At 38.6% G+C, this 18,951-nt stretch overlaps 1 protein-coding gene across 1 annotated transcript; it reads left to right on the top strand.

Moving 5' to 3' along the window:
- The first annotated feature begins 64 nt into the window (after positions 1-64).
- On the top strand, positions 65-18,339 carry LOC140951272 (uncharacterized). The gene is made up of 8 exons (XM_073400510.1): positions 65-382; positions 4,999-5,206; positions 5,910-6,205; positions 7,174-7,314; positions 11,283-11,605; positions 13,489-14,631; positions 15,603-15,870; positions 17,004-18,339. Exons 1-8 carry the CDS (start codon positions 206-208, stop codon positions 17,388-17,390), a joined length of 2,943 nt encoding a protein of 980 aa, XP_073256611.1. The 5' UTR covers positions 65-205; the 3' UTR covers positions 17,391-18,339.
- Positions 18,340-18,951: the final 612 nt, after the last annotated feature.

Raw genomic sequence — 18,951 nt, 5'->3', positions numbered from 1 at the left:
AACTGCCTTCCTCGGCAATTGTACACTGTTGTAAGATACCCTCACCCCCCGGATTTCTGTCGCCCCACCTCCAGTACGCCAATTCTTAGAATGGTTATTTACGATTGATTTATACTATAGAAATCATGGGAAATAGGATTTTTCGCAGTCAAATAGTTTCGTGTTAAATTTCATTTTTCTCAAATTTAACCGAAATCTCATTCAAATGGCTGCGAGAAAAACAAAGAGCATCGATGAAATCGACGACACAGGGGAGATGTTTGAGGCGATGGCGGCGCTTGACATTTCTTCGAAAGGGTTGCAAACGCTGCAAGATATGAAAGATCGAGTAAAAACTACAATAGACCAGTCTTCAAAATCACCCAATTGGAGTGCAGGTCAGGTAAGAATGCTATAATAATTCCTCATTTCAGTTTGTCATTTGCGCGTTGTACTGTTTGTCATGGGCAAAATATTTTGCATCACTCGTTTGCATTGCTCATGTAATTAACGAGTACGAAATCGATTACGAGTACGACCAGGAGAACGACTTTGGAATTTGGAGCTTCTCAGTTGTATCGCCAAGAGTAATTGTTAGGGATATTATTGGTGTGATAGCTAAGTAATTATAGTGCTGTGCAAGAGTATTGAAAGCAAGATTCGCCGAATTTCGTCCTTTGTTCTCGCGAAAATTCAACGAAATTTCGTCACGAAATTTCGCTAAAGCGCCCGCGAATTTTGGTTGAGTCAAACGAAATTTCATTGTCATCTTGGCAAAATTTCGCCTCCTCTGAAGTGAAATTTTATTTAGCTGAAGTGATTTCGTCGGAGCGATAAATCGCATCCGCAATATGAGGTAGATGAGTTTCACTGAGTGGTTTACAAACTATTACTCGTGCTCGATCTCGTACTCATTGTCCACGGAATCTAAAGAACATTTTAGGTTCCTGGCGCATCCAATGGAAACTTAGGTTATTCGTTACTTAATGACTGTAGCTGATTATCCTTTATCATATACATGACTGCGAAATTGTAGCTTATACGGGAAAGACAGTATACGATCGACCTGTGTTTGCTTCAGCTGTCCCTTCCCCTGCAAGCCGATTAACATCCTTGTGGCGGACTTAGCTTTTGCCCATCTTTTTGCGAAGAACCAGACATTAGCGTGCGTAGAACTAAAAAACAGGGGAAATAATCATTACTTTCTAGAAACTTGAGGACTTTAATACCTGATATTTCGTTTTACTTTAAAATAACTGAGTTAAGGTTTATAATTGCGCGCTACTCCGATTGCATTTGACCCTTCATTCTGACTCGAAATATCAAATGGCACATTTTTTATTACCAATGCGTTATTCCTTAATATCTATGCAGAAGTCTATAGTACCTTTAAGAGAAAATTGAAACCAAAAATCTTGAGCGTTCAGACTTAGAGTTTCGTCATTTATACGACTAATACGACAGCGCACCCATCCCGTTCTGGCGCGCCTTCGTTCTCTGCTGCTTTTCTCCTTCTTCCGAGTTACGCATCAACAAAGGCTGAGTTGTTTACCAGAAAGGCTCGACATCAAGGACCATCTTCTTATTTCGGGGCGACACAATTGCACTGAAAGAATGTTTGAAGAATATAAATATCACAGAAGCCAGTCGATCTCTAAAATATCGTGGAAATAACTTTTCATCTTTGTCATTGTGAACCGGGGCCACTGGGTGGCAAGATCTGTTTTCCCATACAAATCTAAGTCTTCTAATTGCCAACGAGCAGCCTCGCGAAGACATGATAAAAGCCATGCGCGAAAGTTCCAAGGAAGATTGAATCTCGAAGCGATGTAACATAAGGTAGTTTAAAGTAACTTTTATGACTTAATGCAAAACAGAGAATGCATTGTTTTCGAGCGATGCATAGTATATATCATAGGCACGTTTAACGTGCAGGAGCTATTTTGAATGCTTCAGCGCAACCGTATCAACAATCTACTGTTTTAATCCTAACTTAAGACTATGTTTTGTGCGAAATCGTGTATTGCTGTACTTTAATGAAAACGCGAACCGCTGCGCACAGCCGAGTCGATCCTCATACTATGGATTCACTTTCCTTTGTCTTTCCTTGCAAAATAAATAAATTGTTAAAGTCCTTGGCTATGAATATTAACTCTGTAAACGTTGCTTAGAGGGAAGACTCGAAGGTTTCAAGGTTTCTTCATGGTTTCTTAAGATAATGAAGCTCGTCAAATACTGAATAGCAAGAGCCATAAAGAGCCATAACGGGACAGAGAGGGAATCTTAGGGCGTTGGCCGGGATATGTGAATTTCACTAAAGTTATTTTTTGAGGTTGTAATTAAACGGAAGTCTAATTCCTGGGACGTCCGCTCATTTTAATCGATTGTTTGAAGCGTCATCAAGTTCACGCGCGACTGCCTCAAAGCAAACAAGACAGAATGTTGTAATGGCAACTGTTGAATATTGAACATGACCTTTTCGAGTCAGATTTACAGGCGTCTAGATTTCGGCATCAATATTTAGATCACCCTGATGAGCACATTTCAGTTCAAGAAATTGAAGTTAGCGTTCCTACTCGCAAGCGTAGGATAAGCGATGATTTGTCCGAAGAGGACTCAAATCCTTTTTCTCTCGTGAGAAAGCCGTGGGAACAAGTCCGCTTAATTATGAAAAGAAACAGACGAAAGTCAAAGAATTAACTAAAGTGCTTAAAATGATGCTACTTGTTCCAATAATTTTTTCTTTTGGCGGGTAGATTATGCTCTGGAGGATTCTAAGTTTTGATTTAACAAATGTGATTTTTGCTGCTTGTTTCACACTGAGAGGTCATGACACGCATATTGATTTTCTGTGGGTTTTGTTTCTGGTCGGCAGGATTGGCGCTCTGATCTAAACTTAACCCTCTTTGTTGCGTCTAAATAAGGATTTTAGGTTGTTTAATTTTCTCCAAAGTGCCTCCTGGATCTGAATAACTAAAAGCGATTTTCTTTTGTCCGCGAATGTGATGGTTTCCTGCAATGTTTTGACACGCTGGGCCCACAACCTCGTGTCAAATGAACTTGACGGTTTTGTTTGCGTCCTCTGCCACTGAAGAAACAAGTTCTTAAGATACAATGTTCTGAGCGTCGAGTATTTCTTCGATTAGCCATTAGCTTTCGATTGGTTTCCAAATTTTTCATGACTTATTGTTAGAGCTGTTCTGATACGACGTTCTGACACATGGGACGAAGTTTACTTTCTAGTCCTTTTTTGTTAGCCGGCTTCTGCTGCTTTCCTGTTTTGATTTCTGCTGTGATTTGCTTGCATTTTAGCGTTTTCGTTCGAATTGCGCGTCGAGGTCGCTTCACTGGAATTGACTGCTTTGATTGTTTTGTGCGACGATTATTCCCACTCCTCTGTTTGCCTTTTGCTGTTGTTTATTTCTTCCTGCCGAGGTTTCATTACCGAAATTGAAATTTCCTGATTAGGATCGCTGTCCACGGACTTCAATTCCTCCTAATAAACTGATATATCAGCTAGCAAATCAGTCATTTCCAACGAAATCGCGGAATCTAGCTCCCAATAGGGACAACCTTTCAAGAGAAAACCATTTCCTTTGTTTACAAAATCACTTTGGTCGATGAAACACACCTCCACGCGGGACGCCATTATTATTTACGCCACCTCCACGCGGGACGCCATTATTTATTATAGCACTGAATAAAGGTTTGCGGACCTCTCGAGAAACCAATTTCCGATTGATACAAGCGTTTAATTGGTCTAAAAATAACTTTGTTGAAATTCACATATCCCAGGGGCTAGACTGGGCGTTTCCGTCTCTGTCCCATTATGGCTCTTGCGAATAGCTAAGAAAGGCCACGATTTTCATCATTGCTGTAGATGGCTGCATCATCATTATTCACGAGTTATCGGCTTTACAATAGCTGCGTATCTACTTGTCAACTAATTTTTATGTGCTTTTTTTACTTCTATGTCATCAACTGATATATTTGTTTTCAAAATGCATTGTTTTTCGTGTTTGGTGAATGTTGATCACGTGACCAACCGTTGCACATGCCGACCTATAGTTCTGTATAAACCTTGTCAATGTGCAGGTGACGGGAGAGGATGTAGGCCGGTTTTTCTTTTTTGTAAGTTCAATAATCACACAACAGTTCAATAACCACATCGGTACTTAAATAACCACACATTAGTTCATTGAGCGTAAACTACATGCAGCTGTGAGAAAAATAGCCACAAATACGTTAGATATTTTTTAATATGAATGTGTAGCATTAAGTAAGTGGTAAATACTCATTTAGCAACGATACAAGAACTAAATTGAAAGAAAAGGCTAGTACAGCAAACGAAAATCTGTTAACAGGTAGGCCTATAATCATTGGGTATGGGTGGTGTACCATAGAGGCTAAATTTCTGCAGAGGAAGAATAAACCAATCACGATGCTCGTTCCCACTCTTTGTGATTGGTTTGTTTCTTTCGCTCCGACAACCTAGTTTTCACTGGTTCATAAGCGGCGAAGTCGTAAGCGGAATCACAGCACTGTTTTCACTAGATCATAAGCGCTCACGACTCCGACTTCGATTCCGTCGCTGGTGCTTTAGCATACAAAATTTTTACAAACACGTCAAATGGAATGGAGTGCGCGTATACAACAAGTAGAGTGGACATGCCAAAATGTTTCCAATTTTTGTTGCTTGACAAAAAGACACATTTTTAGGACATGTAAAGACACAAACGGAAACTTCCAGTACACACATTAATTTCACCTCTTGTCACCCGCCGAGTATTAAAAAAGGATTTGCCAACAATAAAACTGACTTTTAAAGCCTCAGGAAAATATTTTAAAAATAGCAAAAAATGCAGAGATAATTATAAGAATGATTGCATCATTCTGACATCCGAACACGATGAACTTAAACTATGACTTTAAGTTTGATGATACGCTTTTTCCGGGACTGATGAATTGGTTATAATTCAGTTTTGTCTTGTTTTTGTTTTTTTGCACTTCTTTCCTCAGGCGTTTTCCATTTTGACAGATGCACAAGAAGATGATATAAAGAAAAGAAGAATTTTGCTGAGTCTTTACTTTGAAGCCGAGGAATTAGTTAACAAACTGGACCCCAAAATTCGCGCCCTACTACAGCAGAGTGTTGGTAATTTAGAGGAGAAGATAGAAAATCACCAACTGCAACTGACACGGAAGGAATACTTTGTGCTTGTGGCAGGTCAGGATCACTTATCTTAAACACTTTGACAGGAGCTTAGTGCCCCTTTAAATGAGGCTAAAACAGTAAATTAGCTCCCCCAACTAACCCTTTTTATTCCCCGAGGAAAAAAAAATATCTGAAAATACGGTTTAGGACGGTTTTGAGGTAGGTAAGAATAGAAGGATTTTAACCTTAAACTTGAACTATGACTTTATCCACGATTATTAGGAGCCGATTACTTCGGCTCCTGACGATTATAGACGATTGAACATTAGCACCTGACGTTTTTAGTAGCCGTTTGTTTATCCCTCGCACGCGCATTTTAAGACAAGTTTAGTGATGATTAGTTTCCATGATTACAAATTATGACGTCATAAGTAGCAGGTGGTCAAGCCAATTTTTAGTGAAAATACTTGTCTTTTGTTAAAGTAAAGATTGTAGATAAAATTAAGCAAAGTACTTATTTTTGTGTTTTTTTACATGTCAAGCACAAGGCCTCTACCACCAATAAAATATACCTCATCCTGTAAAAAAAATCAAAGGCTTTCCTCTGAAGGTAAAATATATTCGAATTACTGCAACACATCAAAAACTCCGGGGAGGGGTACAATCAAGCCCCCTCTTGTACCACGGTGGTGATGTGACTTTGCGTGTGCGCCTGAGAGTTAAGTTTTATATAAGGCGAAATACGATAGCTTACTGTAACTTTACACCTTTGCAGGAGAGACGGGATCTGGGAAAAGTAGCTTAATAAATCTTATTCTCGGCGAGGAGCTTCTTCCATATTCAGTTTTAAGTACAACGTCTACCATATGCGAGCTTAAGTTTGGGAAGGAACGCAAAATCGTGACTCATTTTAAAGACCAGGATCGGCCAGAAAAGATTATCCTGTTAAAGGAATCAACAGAAGAAGGCTACCTTCAGCAAATTTCTCCTTACGTCCATGTGAAGACTGATCGAGAAAGGGCATCAATTTTCAAAAAAATCGAACTCTTTTGGCCTCACAGTCTCTTGGAGGTAGTTTGATTGATACTTCAATCCTAATACACCTTAATTTTGTTACTATTTTAGATTCGTCTTTAGTTATAATTTGAGTCAAGGAGTTGGCCAGTTGGTTTTGATTCTCGTTTTGGTGGTCATGGGCATTGGTTTTGGTTGTTTAACTTTGAAGGAAATTTTGTTGCCCATTATTAAAGTTTTTCTACAATATAACTTCATATATATTTGCTAAGTACACCTAATCTGCAAACAAGTAAATAAACAAGTAAAAAAATAGCTATAGGATGTTTAGTTGTAATCTGAATGTTATTTATACCCCTCTCAATCTCAATCTGGTGAAAAATAAATTCATCCACGGTGGTCGGTAGCAAGGGCTTTTCCTCTCGTACCCTCAAAACTGAACGTTTCAAGCCATAGACAGAAGTAGAATGCATCGAATGTGACGAAACTTGGCAGGGAAGTAGGTTGATAAATTGCCTGTTAATTGGTTTTTATTTCATCCCATGTGACTGCTATTGTGACGTCATAAATCATGTCTAAATTTGGCATCGGAAAAAAATTCACGAAAGAAAAGGTAAAAATTTTATACTTATTTACTTTTCTGTATAGAATATTGTGATTTCTGGTGAAAATCCTATCTCAATTGGATAAAAAGACGCAAAGTTACAGCTAATTAAGAAATCGTTTAGAACTGGGGTTTTAAAGCGACCACAAGAGTTTGCACGGGTCAAACCACCCTATTTTGAAAAGCAGCGAATGCGCATGACTAATGATAGGGCTCATTCCTCGATCTCCTCAGAACAGATGGGGCATAATGAAATGCTTCATGGGGCCTGGTTCGGAGTTAATCCGAGAATTCGCGCATGTCGTAAAGCCCACATTTTCCAAAGGATCTCGGGCGCGTTGCTAAAAGTGGAGTACTCTTTTTATCACCCCAAAACATTAGTATGAGAAAGTTGTTTTACCTTGCCTTTTGTGTATTTCAGAAAGGAATTGTGATAATTGACAGTCCTGGAGTTGGCGAATCTGATATTATGGACGAGATAGTCACACGGTATCTACCCCAAGCGTTTGCTTTCATCTATGTGATCAACAGTGCAAATGCAGGCGGAGTTCAGAAGGACAGGGTACGTATGGCACAGTATTCGCCAAATTATTTTCCGAGTTAAATATGGCAGGGTAAAGATGGACACTAGCCCTTCAGACACTTAGGTGAACAGTAATTATATTAGTATACCTCTAGCGTACTAAAAAGGTATTTCATTATTTATTATTATGGGCTGGGAATTTTCAAATGATATAGTCTCCTAAGCAGTCATTCTTTGTAGTTGGAGTAGTATGACAAAGTTGATGACTTAGTGTAGTATGATAAAGTTGATGTTTAGTGTAGTTACTGTAGTTAGTGTAAAACATTAACTGTAGTTGGTGTAGTTGGTATAGTTGCTGTTGTATAGTGTAGTTGGTGTAGTTGCCTTTTGTATAGTGTAGTTGGTGTAGTTACTGTAGTTACTGTAGTTCGTGTAGTTGCTGTAGTCAATGTTTTTAGTGTAGTTGGTGTAGTTACTGTAGTTTGGTATAGCTGGTGTAGTATGTGTAGTTGCTTTAGTTAGAGCAGTTACTGTAGTTCGTATAGTTGGTGTAGTTGGTGAAGTTAGTGTAGTTGGTGTAGTGCGTGTGCGTAGTTGGTATAGTTAGTGTAGTATGTATAGCTGATGTAGTTGCTGTAGTTGCTGTAGTTGGTGTAGTCACTCTAGTTCGTGTAGTTGGTGTAGTTAGTGTGGTTGGTGCAGTTGGTGCAGTTGGTGTAGTTAGTGTAGTTGGTGTAGTATGTTTAGTATGTGTAGTTGTTGTAGTTGGTAAAGTTGGTGTAGTAGCTGTAGTTGGTGCAGTTGGTGTAGTTACTGTTATTGGTGTAGTTGCTGTAGTTTGTGTAGTTACTGTTGTTGGTGTAGTTTTAGTTGCTGTGGTTGGTATAGTTGATGTAGTAGGGGTGTATTTGCTGTAGTTACTGTAGTTTGCTGTAGTTGGTGTAGTATGTGTAGTTGCTGTAGTTTGTTGGAGTTGGTGTAGTTTGGTGTGTTTGCCGTAGTTTAATGTAGTTATAGTAGTTGCTGTAGTTCGGTGTAGTTTGGTGTAGTTGGTGTAGTTACTGTAGTTGCTGTAGGTTGTGTAGTTTCGCGTATTTGGTGTAATCTGCGGTAGTTCCTGTAGTTGAACTAGTTTTGTATACTTTCGTATAGTTTCTGTAGTTGATGTAGTTTGGTGAAGTTGCTTTACTTTTTTATAGTTGTTATAGTTGTAGGAATACGATTACGAGATTTTAAAGGAGATTTAATCGCTCTTTATCAACAAAAAGGCAACTTCAATTCTTGTCACTACTACGTTCTCGCTAAAGAACGTAGTAGAATGACGACGGCCAACTAGTTTTCCCGCCAAAATGACACTTGTTCACCTGCGAGCACCACTTAGTATTGGGAGGATCTTGAACTGCAATGCAATGTACAATCATTTTATGATACTTACATGTACGTATTTTTCTTTGAAAAGGAAATCAAAAATCATTATAGTCATTAAAAATAAAACACGAATCAGTGAAATATAGCTTGTTGTATCTATCATTTTTCGTTATTTCTTGCAAAAAGGGAAAATTACTTTTAAGGTCTCTACTTTCGGAGCTCGTTAATTTCTGGCCGGAAACCTATACGGGGGATTTGCTAACAACTGTGAAATCTTAACGCAACTTTCTGAGGGTTGGTTCTTTGGGATGCTCTTTACCTTCCGAAACTTTACGGTAATATACCGATGAGGTGTTTATTACTGCGATCATCTACCCAACACCATGTAAAAGAAATCTACAAATGATTTTACACCTTGAAAGCTTTCTAATAAGGTAAATCAATTATGATAATATTTCGAAACAAGCGAGTTAACAAAGCAACATTATTTAATTAAACAAGCAACAACAACAACACCATCAACATAAAAAAATCTATATTAAACAAGGAAAGCGTGGATGAGACACAGAACAGTTTTTTTCGTGTTCACATATAATACGATTTACGCAGCTTTGGTTATTATCTGTGGGAATAAAATCTTGTATAACTAAAAAAACTACAGCAACACCAAACTACACCACACTACACCAACTACACAAACTGCACGAAATACACCAAACTATACCAATATACAGCACCTACACCAAACTTCACAAACTACATCAACTACACCAACTGCAGCTACTACACCAACTACAGCCACTACATCAACTACACTAACTACACTAACTACACTAACTACACCAACCACACTAACTACAATAACTACAACAACTACAGCTACTACACCAACTAAAGAAACCACAGTAACTACACCAACTACAGCAACTACACCAATTACACCAACTGCAGCAACTATAGCAACTCCAGTAACTACACCAACTACACCAACAACAGCTACTACACCAACTAACTAGACCAACTACAGTAACAACACCAACTACACAAACTACACTAACTACACCAACTACACCAACTACAACAACTACAGCAACTACATCAGCTACACCAACTACAACAACTAAAGCAACTTCACTAACTACACCAACTACAGCAACTAAAGCTACTACACATGCTACACCAACTACACCAGACTACAGTAATCACAGCAACTACACTAACTACAGAAACTACACCAACTACCCGGACTACGGTAACTACACAAACTACGGTAACTAAACCAGCTACAGCAACTACAACAACTACAGTAAATAACACAAGCTACAATAGAGTACCGAAGTGATGACTTCATAAAAATGAAACTCGTGAAGTTATGGGATTTGTTAAGATATTCTGAAAGAACAACGTCCAAGACGCCTACTCGCCAAAAGTTAGCAATTCGGGGCAAATTGTTTCTGAGATATTAGCCCAGTTATGCTGTAACGATTCCATACAATCCTTCTAAATTTGGCTCGATTCATAAGATTAGGAACCAAGATTTAGAAGGATTTGTATGGAGTCATCGGAGCATAACTGGGCTAATATCTCAGAGACAATCTGCCCAAATTGCTAATTTTTGGCGAGTAGGCGTCTTGGACGTTGTTCTTTCAGAATATCTTAACAAATCCCATTATTTCACAAATTTCATTTTCTATGACGTCACACTTCGGTACTCTATTACTTCACCAACCACTGTTGTCACTGCACCAACTACAGCATCTACATCAACTACACATACTACACTAACTACAGCAACTACAGCAACTGCAGCTTCTACACCAACTACTGTTGTAACTGCGCCAACGACAGCAACTACAGCAACTACATCAACTACACCAACTACACTAACTACACTAACTACACTAACTACAGAAACTACAGCAACTACACGAACTACAGTAACTACCCAAACTACAGTAACTACACCAGCTACAACAACTACAACAACTACACTAACTACACATACTACACCAACTACACCCAACTACAGTAACTACACCAACAACAGTAACTACACCAACTACACTAACTACGGCAACTACACCAACTACACGAACTACAGTAACTACCTAAACTACACACCGTAATTTTTAGAGAGTTATTATACAGGATAACCCCTTTTTTGGGGTTATTTTAACTCCTAATTTAACTCCGAATTTGGGGTCATTTTTACTCCTGAAAAGGAGTTCTTTTTACTCTCAGTCTGGAGTTAAAATAGCTCTGAAATGGTGTTACTTTTACTCCTTACATGGGTTGTTTTTACTCGTCTTGGAGTTAATTCAACTCTGACAGTGGAGTAAAAATGTTAGGTACAGGATAACTCCTTTTTTGGGGTTATTTTAACTCCTCAATATCTGGGATCACCTTTACGCCTGAAAAAGAGTTCTTTAAACTCCTTTTCTGGAGTTAAAATAACTCCCCCCAAAATAACTCCACTGTACAGACTGTAAGGAGTTAAATTAGCCCCACTAGAGGAGTTATTATAACTCCTTGAAAATTACTGTGCAGTAACTACACTAACTACACCAACTGCAACTACTATTCGTGACGGTTATCGTGAATCCATTACCGAATTCATTGTGTCATTGTTGCTCTTGCAGCTTGAGAAATTATTAGAGGAAGTCAGAAACATCTCTCTTGAAAGACAGGGCGAATTGCCCTCCAAGTGCGCTTTGTTTGTGTGCAACAAATGGGACCAAGTCCCAGGGAAAGAAGTAAACGAGGTTAGGAATCATGTCGTCAGAAAACTTCTAAGATGCTGGCCTGGCGTTGACCCTGAATCACAGATCATACATATGTCAACAACGAAAGCCAGTAAAGCTCAAGGGCATGGTTACATTACAAATGAATTTTCCAATTTGATGAATGGCTTGAGGCTCATGGTGTTAAAGAGTATTGGAGTCAGGCTGGAAATTCATTGGAAGTAAGCATCAGTGTATTTTCTGATACACTAATATTCCAAGTTAATTGGGTAAATTACTAGTTTTTAGTGTCCGAGGCTATTAAAACAGACTCAAATGGTTTTCCCATAATCATTTCACTGAAAAATACCTAAAATATGAGCGAATAAATAGAGACAGCTCCTATTAAAATAAAATATAAATATATTTTCATTTAGATTTTTACTATCGATTTAATTCATAATAACTTGCTTTGTTGTGCTTATCCGCGTTCTTCCCCAAAATTCCATTTTCAGATCTTGGCCAAAGATGTAAGATAGACTACGATTGTTAACCAGATAATTTTAAGTTTTTTTTCGGCGCAAAATGTCAAATTCTCACGTTATATTGTTTACAATGTTTTATTTCTGGAACATTTGGATATATACGAATCGAACAGCATCGTCAAACGAACATGACTGCGTGACGGTTATTTTGTCCCAGACAAACATGCCAGAATCTTGCCAGAACAACGCTTCATCAATGAACCAATTAGAACGCAACGTTCATGTAGTGAACGTGGGAAGAACCAGGCGCTTTATTTTTCTCCTCCCCTTGTCACGCCCTTCCCGCAAAATGCCGCGTTCGCCTCCCTTGACTCATAAAGGGCCTGTTATGCAGGCTACATTAATAAAAACGTAAAACTTGTCGACAATCGAACTGTACATTTTGAATGACTATTCAATCGTCGTCTCGTTTTGATAGAATAATCAAATTCGACCCCAATTACTCGTATTGGCAAATTTTATTCATTGTTTGTCCCCTGAGAAACCGCGTGACATTGCTAGTATCCCATCGATCCTAAGACGCATGCAAAGATGGTGGGTATCGTGAATAAGGTCTATTTACTTCAGCTTTCCGAAGGGCTACCGAAGATTCCCGAAGACTGCCGAAGACTAACTAAGAGGTCCAACCATTACCGAAAATATCCAAAGAACCCTCCAAACACTTAACAGTACTTTCTTCGGAAACAGCAAACAGTAAAAAATTGGCCAATTTAACAGCAAACACTAAAAATTATGGGCAAATAACAATAAACACTAAACCCCATTCAGACCCTCAAAGAACTGGAGTAAAACACTGAAAACCCTTTTTCATTACGACGCGTAAAACTCCAGTTATTGGACTTCAAGGATATTTAAGTGCACCCTCATGGACCATACTTTTTTGAAAACAATTTTTTTGCAACATAAGCTAATTTCCCGGTTAACATAAACCTTTCGTAGTTGCCCATAAGCAAAAATAAAAATGGTAATGTGTCATTTATGACTTCACAAAACTGTTTTCTCATGGCTTTTGCGCAGTTAGGAATTTCCCTTTTTAATCTTTCTTTTTCCTTTAGCTTTCGACTGTAGTATAGTGTGTAACTTAATAGCAATGGCGACACATCAATGAAACGCTAAAATTTAGACTTATTTTACAATGGGGTACTCGGTTTTTGTTTTACGAATTTATTTAAATTTTAAATGTCATATCTCAGTTCATTGAGATATCGAAAAAAAAAATTCAGCTTTCAACTTCCCTTGAATTTTTCTCTTAAAAAGGTTATAAAAATTGAAAGATTCAAAAGATTCAAAATTAACGAATGAATGACGTCAGCATATGTGACGTTATAATTTGACATTTGATGTCATCTTATAAGCCAGTTTGATTGGCCTTATGGTTCATATTTTCAGGCTAAGTTTGGTAAAGAAATAACTAAAGCCAAAAGGTATCATGGTGAATTAACCCAAATTATCACGCTTTGATGAGCCTTACAGTGTTCATCTCGGAAAAAGGCGAACTCATGTAATATATGATGGATTGGTTAGTCTGTAAGGCTGTCAAATGAAACTAATGTTGTTCTATTTGTTTTTATCTCAAATAGATGGTTGGATTACCTCCTTTCTCGAATAATCTATCAGGCGAGAGCCTTCGTAATGAATGCCTCTAGAAATCGCGACAAAGTTATCCAAAAGATGGGAGAGATTGTCAACCGTCTAGAAGCAATTGAAGAACAACAAAGTGAAGTCGTTGCTGACCTTCATCAGTACCTGAAGACACGTACAAATGTCGCTTTGCAGAAGCTGTCCGAGTACCTTTCGTCGGAAGAAGTTAAAGCCCGCTTTACCTCATGGACATTAGACGAAGTACCAAGCTCAGAAGACTCCTGGGAGGTAACAGAAAACGAGATCACTAAAGTGCTATCAAGAAGACTCCGAGAATTCATAGAGCATTGGGAAGAAGATAACAAAGTGTTTGCAAACACTCGTGCTTCCCTTGTGCAGCACTTTCAGACACGCTACAATTTTGTCGAAGGACAGCTGCGGAACCTTCAGAACGCCATCACTGCTGAAGACATTGTTTTAGAGGATCAGCTTCCAGAAACAAATTTCTCCTTGACTGAAAAAGTGATCATTGGTGTCACAAGTCCAGTCTGGGTTCCACTCGGCTTAGTTGCTTTGGTGATCGGTGTTCCTGTCTATGGTATCATGGCTATAGGAAGCAAGTTGAAGGATAGAAGCAAAACAAAGAATTACGAAGAGGACAAGTGTGCCTTCATGAAAGAAGCGTCGGCAAGGTATCTTGAAAATCTGAAAGAGAAAAAAGTACTTAAACCTTTCGTAAAGGAGCAAATGAAAGAAGCCAAAGTCTGCCTCAAGCAGATTGAAGCCCGTTTACCTGAATTAATAGAGGCAGACAAGATGCTATGCAAACAACTTCGTGACGAAACGCGTTCAAAGCAAGACATAACAAAACGCTACCAGCCAATTATGGATGAAGGTTCTCATCTCAGGGGACGCCTAGCAGAATTTGGGTTCAAAGAAGTTCGAGTCACTGACATCAGTGCTGATAATTTGAACTGGAAGGAGGACACTTCTTCCCGTCTCGGCTGCGGTGCATTTGGAGCTGTGTACCAAGGAAATATGAAAAGAGATAAAAAATCCTATACCGTGGCCCTGAAGGTGTACAATGAAGTGCTCGATGATAAAAATGCCAGCCTTTTTATGGCTGAAGTGCAAATGTTAAGGTGAGAAATATCTCATGTCTCAGTGTTTCTGGGCGTTTATTATCAGTGGTGGATGAAATGGCGAACGATTGAGAAGCTTACATACTCGCACAATTAAGGCATTAACACAAATAAGTCGAGTGTGAGGGAGACGAATGAGATACGATGAAATGCTTGTGTCTTCGTGAAAGCTACTTGTAAGTCAATGTGAAATTTGGCTTTATTTTAAATAAGAAGAAAAGTCTGACTTTTTCTTTATTATAATTTAAATCAAACACGCAACCAAGAACTGGTGGCGCGTATACTAAGAGCAACACCGACGACTGTATGGGCTCATTTTCTGTCAAATAGCGCCAAAGATAACATTATCTTTCTACCATGATTTAATGCTTAACTTAACGTTTGAGTCTTTGCTCGCGATAGACGATTTAAGTCACCTGGGACGAGTTGTTCAAAGCTGGGATAAGATAACCCAGGGTTAGTGGGAGATTTGAATTCAGATTTGAAAGCTTAAAAAGCATTTCAGTTTTAATTCTTTTTGTCTACAGGTTGATGATTGGAAGCTCTAGAATTAACAGAGAAAATTATCCGAGAAAATGCTTTTGAGCACAAGAAAAAGAAACCAGGGTTAAATTTAACCCCGGGTTAAGCGCTAATCGGCCTTCGAACAACTGGGCCCTGGTTGGTATAATTAACCAGTTGTTAGGGGGACAGTGTGTCGTTATCTCGGATATAGGCACGGATATGGCCTTACGGTAAATGTCAGTTAACTGTCAAAAGAATGAATGAATGAAAGAATGAATGAATTTTGTTGCAAAGTTGATTTTTAAACTGTTAGAACCTAAACATCAGTTCTAGAAATCGAAACTGATATGTGTGCTGAATTCTTCGGTAGCATTTGTTCTTTGCAAACAATTATTCTTTCCCGGAGGAAAGGGGTAAATAAGACTAGGAATTAGTTTTACTCTTTTTACTTTTAACTACTTTTTTAGAAAACTGAGTCACCCTCACATTGTTGAATTTTATGGCACTTCACTGCTGCTGGAACAAGATTCCGTGAGAATTATCCTGGTTTTAGAATGGTGCAAAGGAAACCTACAGAACCACATCTTTAAAAACCACCTCTTAATTCCTGGGAAATCAGGAAGAGCTGATGCCATAATAAACGCTCGTCAATGGGTCGAAGAAATCACTGATGCTCTGGCGTATATTCATGAACAGGGAATAGTCCACAGAGATCTCAAGCTTGAAAACGTCTTGGTAAAATGCAAAGTGGTGTTATAGCTCTTTATTTATCAAGCTAAGTAGAGGACAGCGATATACACAATATATGAGTCAGGACAAATTAGTTGTGTTTAGACTTCATCTGTCGTGCTTTTGTCTTTGTTAAGAGCCTGTCTGATATATTGAGATAAAAAACATTTCGCAATAAGAGATTAACGTTTAGACATCAAAGAACGCATATTAAATCTACGGACCACTTTCTGTTGCAAAAATTTTCGACATTGACTCTGATTCTTAACTTCTCTAGCGATTTGTGGGTTACTTATTTTACAAGCATGTTTCAAGTCATGAGTTCACTTGGCTTGATTTTGAAAACAACAGGAAAGTGCGAAAATGGCCTTCAGAACTAGTTGTGATCATCTTTCATGTTCAACCAGCATCTTTTATCTTTAGCATCATAGCTGAGCCTTAGAAAGAAAAAAGGGCGTGGCCTAGGGAGCCACAGGCAGCTCAGTAAGCAATGAGGTAGTTTTTAAGAAAACAAATTTTTAAACGATAAACCTCTGCTTTATTTCTGATTAATCTAATCGCTAATTTTCGTGAGTTTGGGATGCCTAGTAAGCTAGTTTAAACTCCACTGCAAAAAAAGCTCAACGTTCAAAGCTCAAAGTTAACAATCGTCACCCTTCTGTGAGCCTTGTCAGCTCACTTAAGTGAAATAGCAATAGATCAGCAATAGATTCAGTATAATGAAAGTGCGACTTTTGAACTGGGTCTTAGTGGTCACAATTGTAACTAACGCAAACTGAGAAGAGACTGAGGATAAAGCTCTGGGTTGTTTGAGCCAAATAATCTTTGCAAGGCTGAGAGAGGCTGGCATGGGTCCCCTAGACTCAGTGCTTCTGAAGTGTTACGTACAGTAGTGTTCTTAGCCACGCAGTGTTCTTAGCATGCTCAACTGTACGTTGATATGCTGGGAAGGTATGGTTAAGAACAAAACATATTCCGGCCTACTATTAACGATAATGAGTGACTTTTTAAGGCATTTCACTACGAAAAATTCGATAAGGCACTGCTTAGAGTTGATTTTAGTATAGAAGATTTATGAATATGTGTGGTAGTTTAATAGTGAAATCCTACTTTAATTAAAGTTTCTTTGTTCTTTAAAGCTGTCAGAGGAAAACTCAGTAAAAGTTACAGATGTTGGCATATCTAAAGCAGCAGCAGACATTACTGGTACCATCGCTGGAAGCCCTGCCTACATCGCACCAGAAGTGTTTCGCTCTAAGGTGTATGACAGCAAAGCAGACATCTACAGTCTTGGTATAATGTTGTGGGAGATCTGGTACGGAAAACACGCGTTTTCAAACATTGGATTCTTGAACCTAGAAGATTTCTTCAGGGAGGTGGGTAGCGGGTGTCGTCCAGAACATTTACAAGATCACGTGGACCCTCCTCCTTGTTGGGAAGAACTTATGAAGGAGTGTTGGGAGGCGATGCCAGAGAAGCGTCCTTCAGCCAAGCAATGCCATGAACGAGTTTTAGATTTTTTTTGAGGACTGATAAAAATGACTTCAAAAGTTTTTGCCGTTTTAAATGGTGCATAAAATCAAATTAAATCAAATTAAAGTATTAAGTACTACTAGCTAGAAAACCAGTTCAGAAAACTATTCTAAGCCGCCTACTCCTCGAAAATCCAAGGCCACTCTTTTACACACCAAGTGTGCCTATATAGAGAATTTAGATGAAAAAATAGATACCAGGTGTTAACAAGCTGTTTAAGACGAAAGACAAACGTTTGGAGCTAACAGAACTAGTATTCAAATATGATTGTCGTTGTGCATGCTATGTAAGATATAATTCTTTAATTAGGCATGTCCAATGTATTAACCAGCGGGGTATATGTTGCATACAGCTAATACAAAAAGGATGACATCAGCAGAGCGCAGTAGGCAATACCGTGACCCAATAGAAATATGGGATTATTAAAGGAACTCGAGTTTTGCATTTTAAAAATTTAGCAGAAAACAAATGCTCGAAAAGTGTTCATGATGCCAGCGCCAAGTTACGAACTTCGCTGGCGCGCCATTTTTCCAGAAGGTCAGATGCTGTTTGAGATCCTCTACGTTGGCCAAATGCGTAACATTCCGTAGTCGATACGTATCTTGCTCCCTCTTTTTATCGATCTGCTTAGTATCCTCAGTCTTATAACAATTTATTGCGGCACCATTTGGCTTAATGTAATGTTTACATCATTGCACCCAAAGCTCTGTCGGTCCCGGTATTACTTATTGCGTTTTGAAAACTGATAGTCAGCTGCTTGTCCTATATTAGCCATCTTAAGGATATTCAGTTGTGACTTACTTGCTATATATAACAGGAACAGAAAGTTTAGAGAGGAATTGCGTTTTAACATTTTTATATGCTTTTGTACTAGAGACGAACGTTTTGATCATATACCAGGAATACACAAAACGTGCTGATTACAATTGTTTTAGTCACTTTAACCCCAGAAACTCCATTCCTGATCCTGTCTGATTTCCATGTAAAATGTGAGTTTGAGATGCCTAAGCTAGTTTTAACTCCACAGCAAAAAAGCTGTCAACGTTCGTCAGACTTCTGTGAGCCTTGTCAGAGCTCACTTAAGTGAAATTGTCAACCACATTAGCAATAGATTCAGCATATGAAAGTGCGACCTTTGAACTGGGTCACAATTTTAACATAATGCAAACAAAGAAAAAGGATCTTAGTTTTAAAACTTGCCATAAAATGGAGGGAATCTAAATGCCTGGCACAGGACACTATAAACGAGCTCGTTTATTTTCACCCCCAGGAGCGTCATCCTTGATTATATGGCCATGTCTCAAAGGGACTGGAAACAAACAAATTCAAGAATTTGATTGGCTAAAATCGATCTTGACCGCGGTCTAGATTTTCCCATCTAGACCGGCATCTAGACCGATCTTGTTGTAACAGTTATCCTCAAAAAGTTACAAACAAAGAATATGAAAAAAATTGGCTTGTTTGTACAAAGTTTGTACAAAGCTGGACTTTGAACAGTTATTTTTGTCCCGTTTGGACTGGAGACCAGTGAGAGAAGAAAGCCAGCTAAATACT

Source organism: Porites lutea, chromosome 10 (genome assembly GCF_958299795.1).
Source record: "Porites lutea chromosome 10, jaPorLute2.1, whole genome shotgun sequence".
Taxonomy (NCBI): domain Eukaryota; kingdom Metazoa; phylum Cnidaria; class Anthozoa; order Scleractinia; family Poritidae; genus Porites; species Porites lutea.
This window is presented reverse-complemented; position numbering and strand designations above follow the sequence as displayed.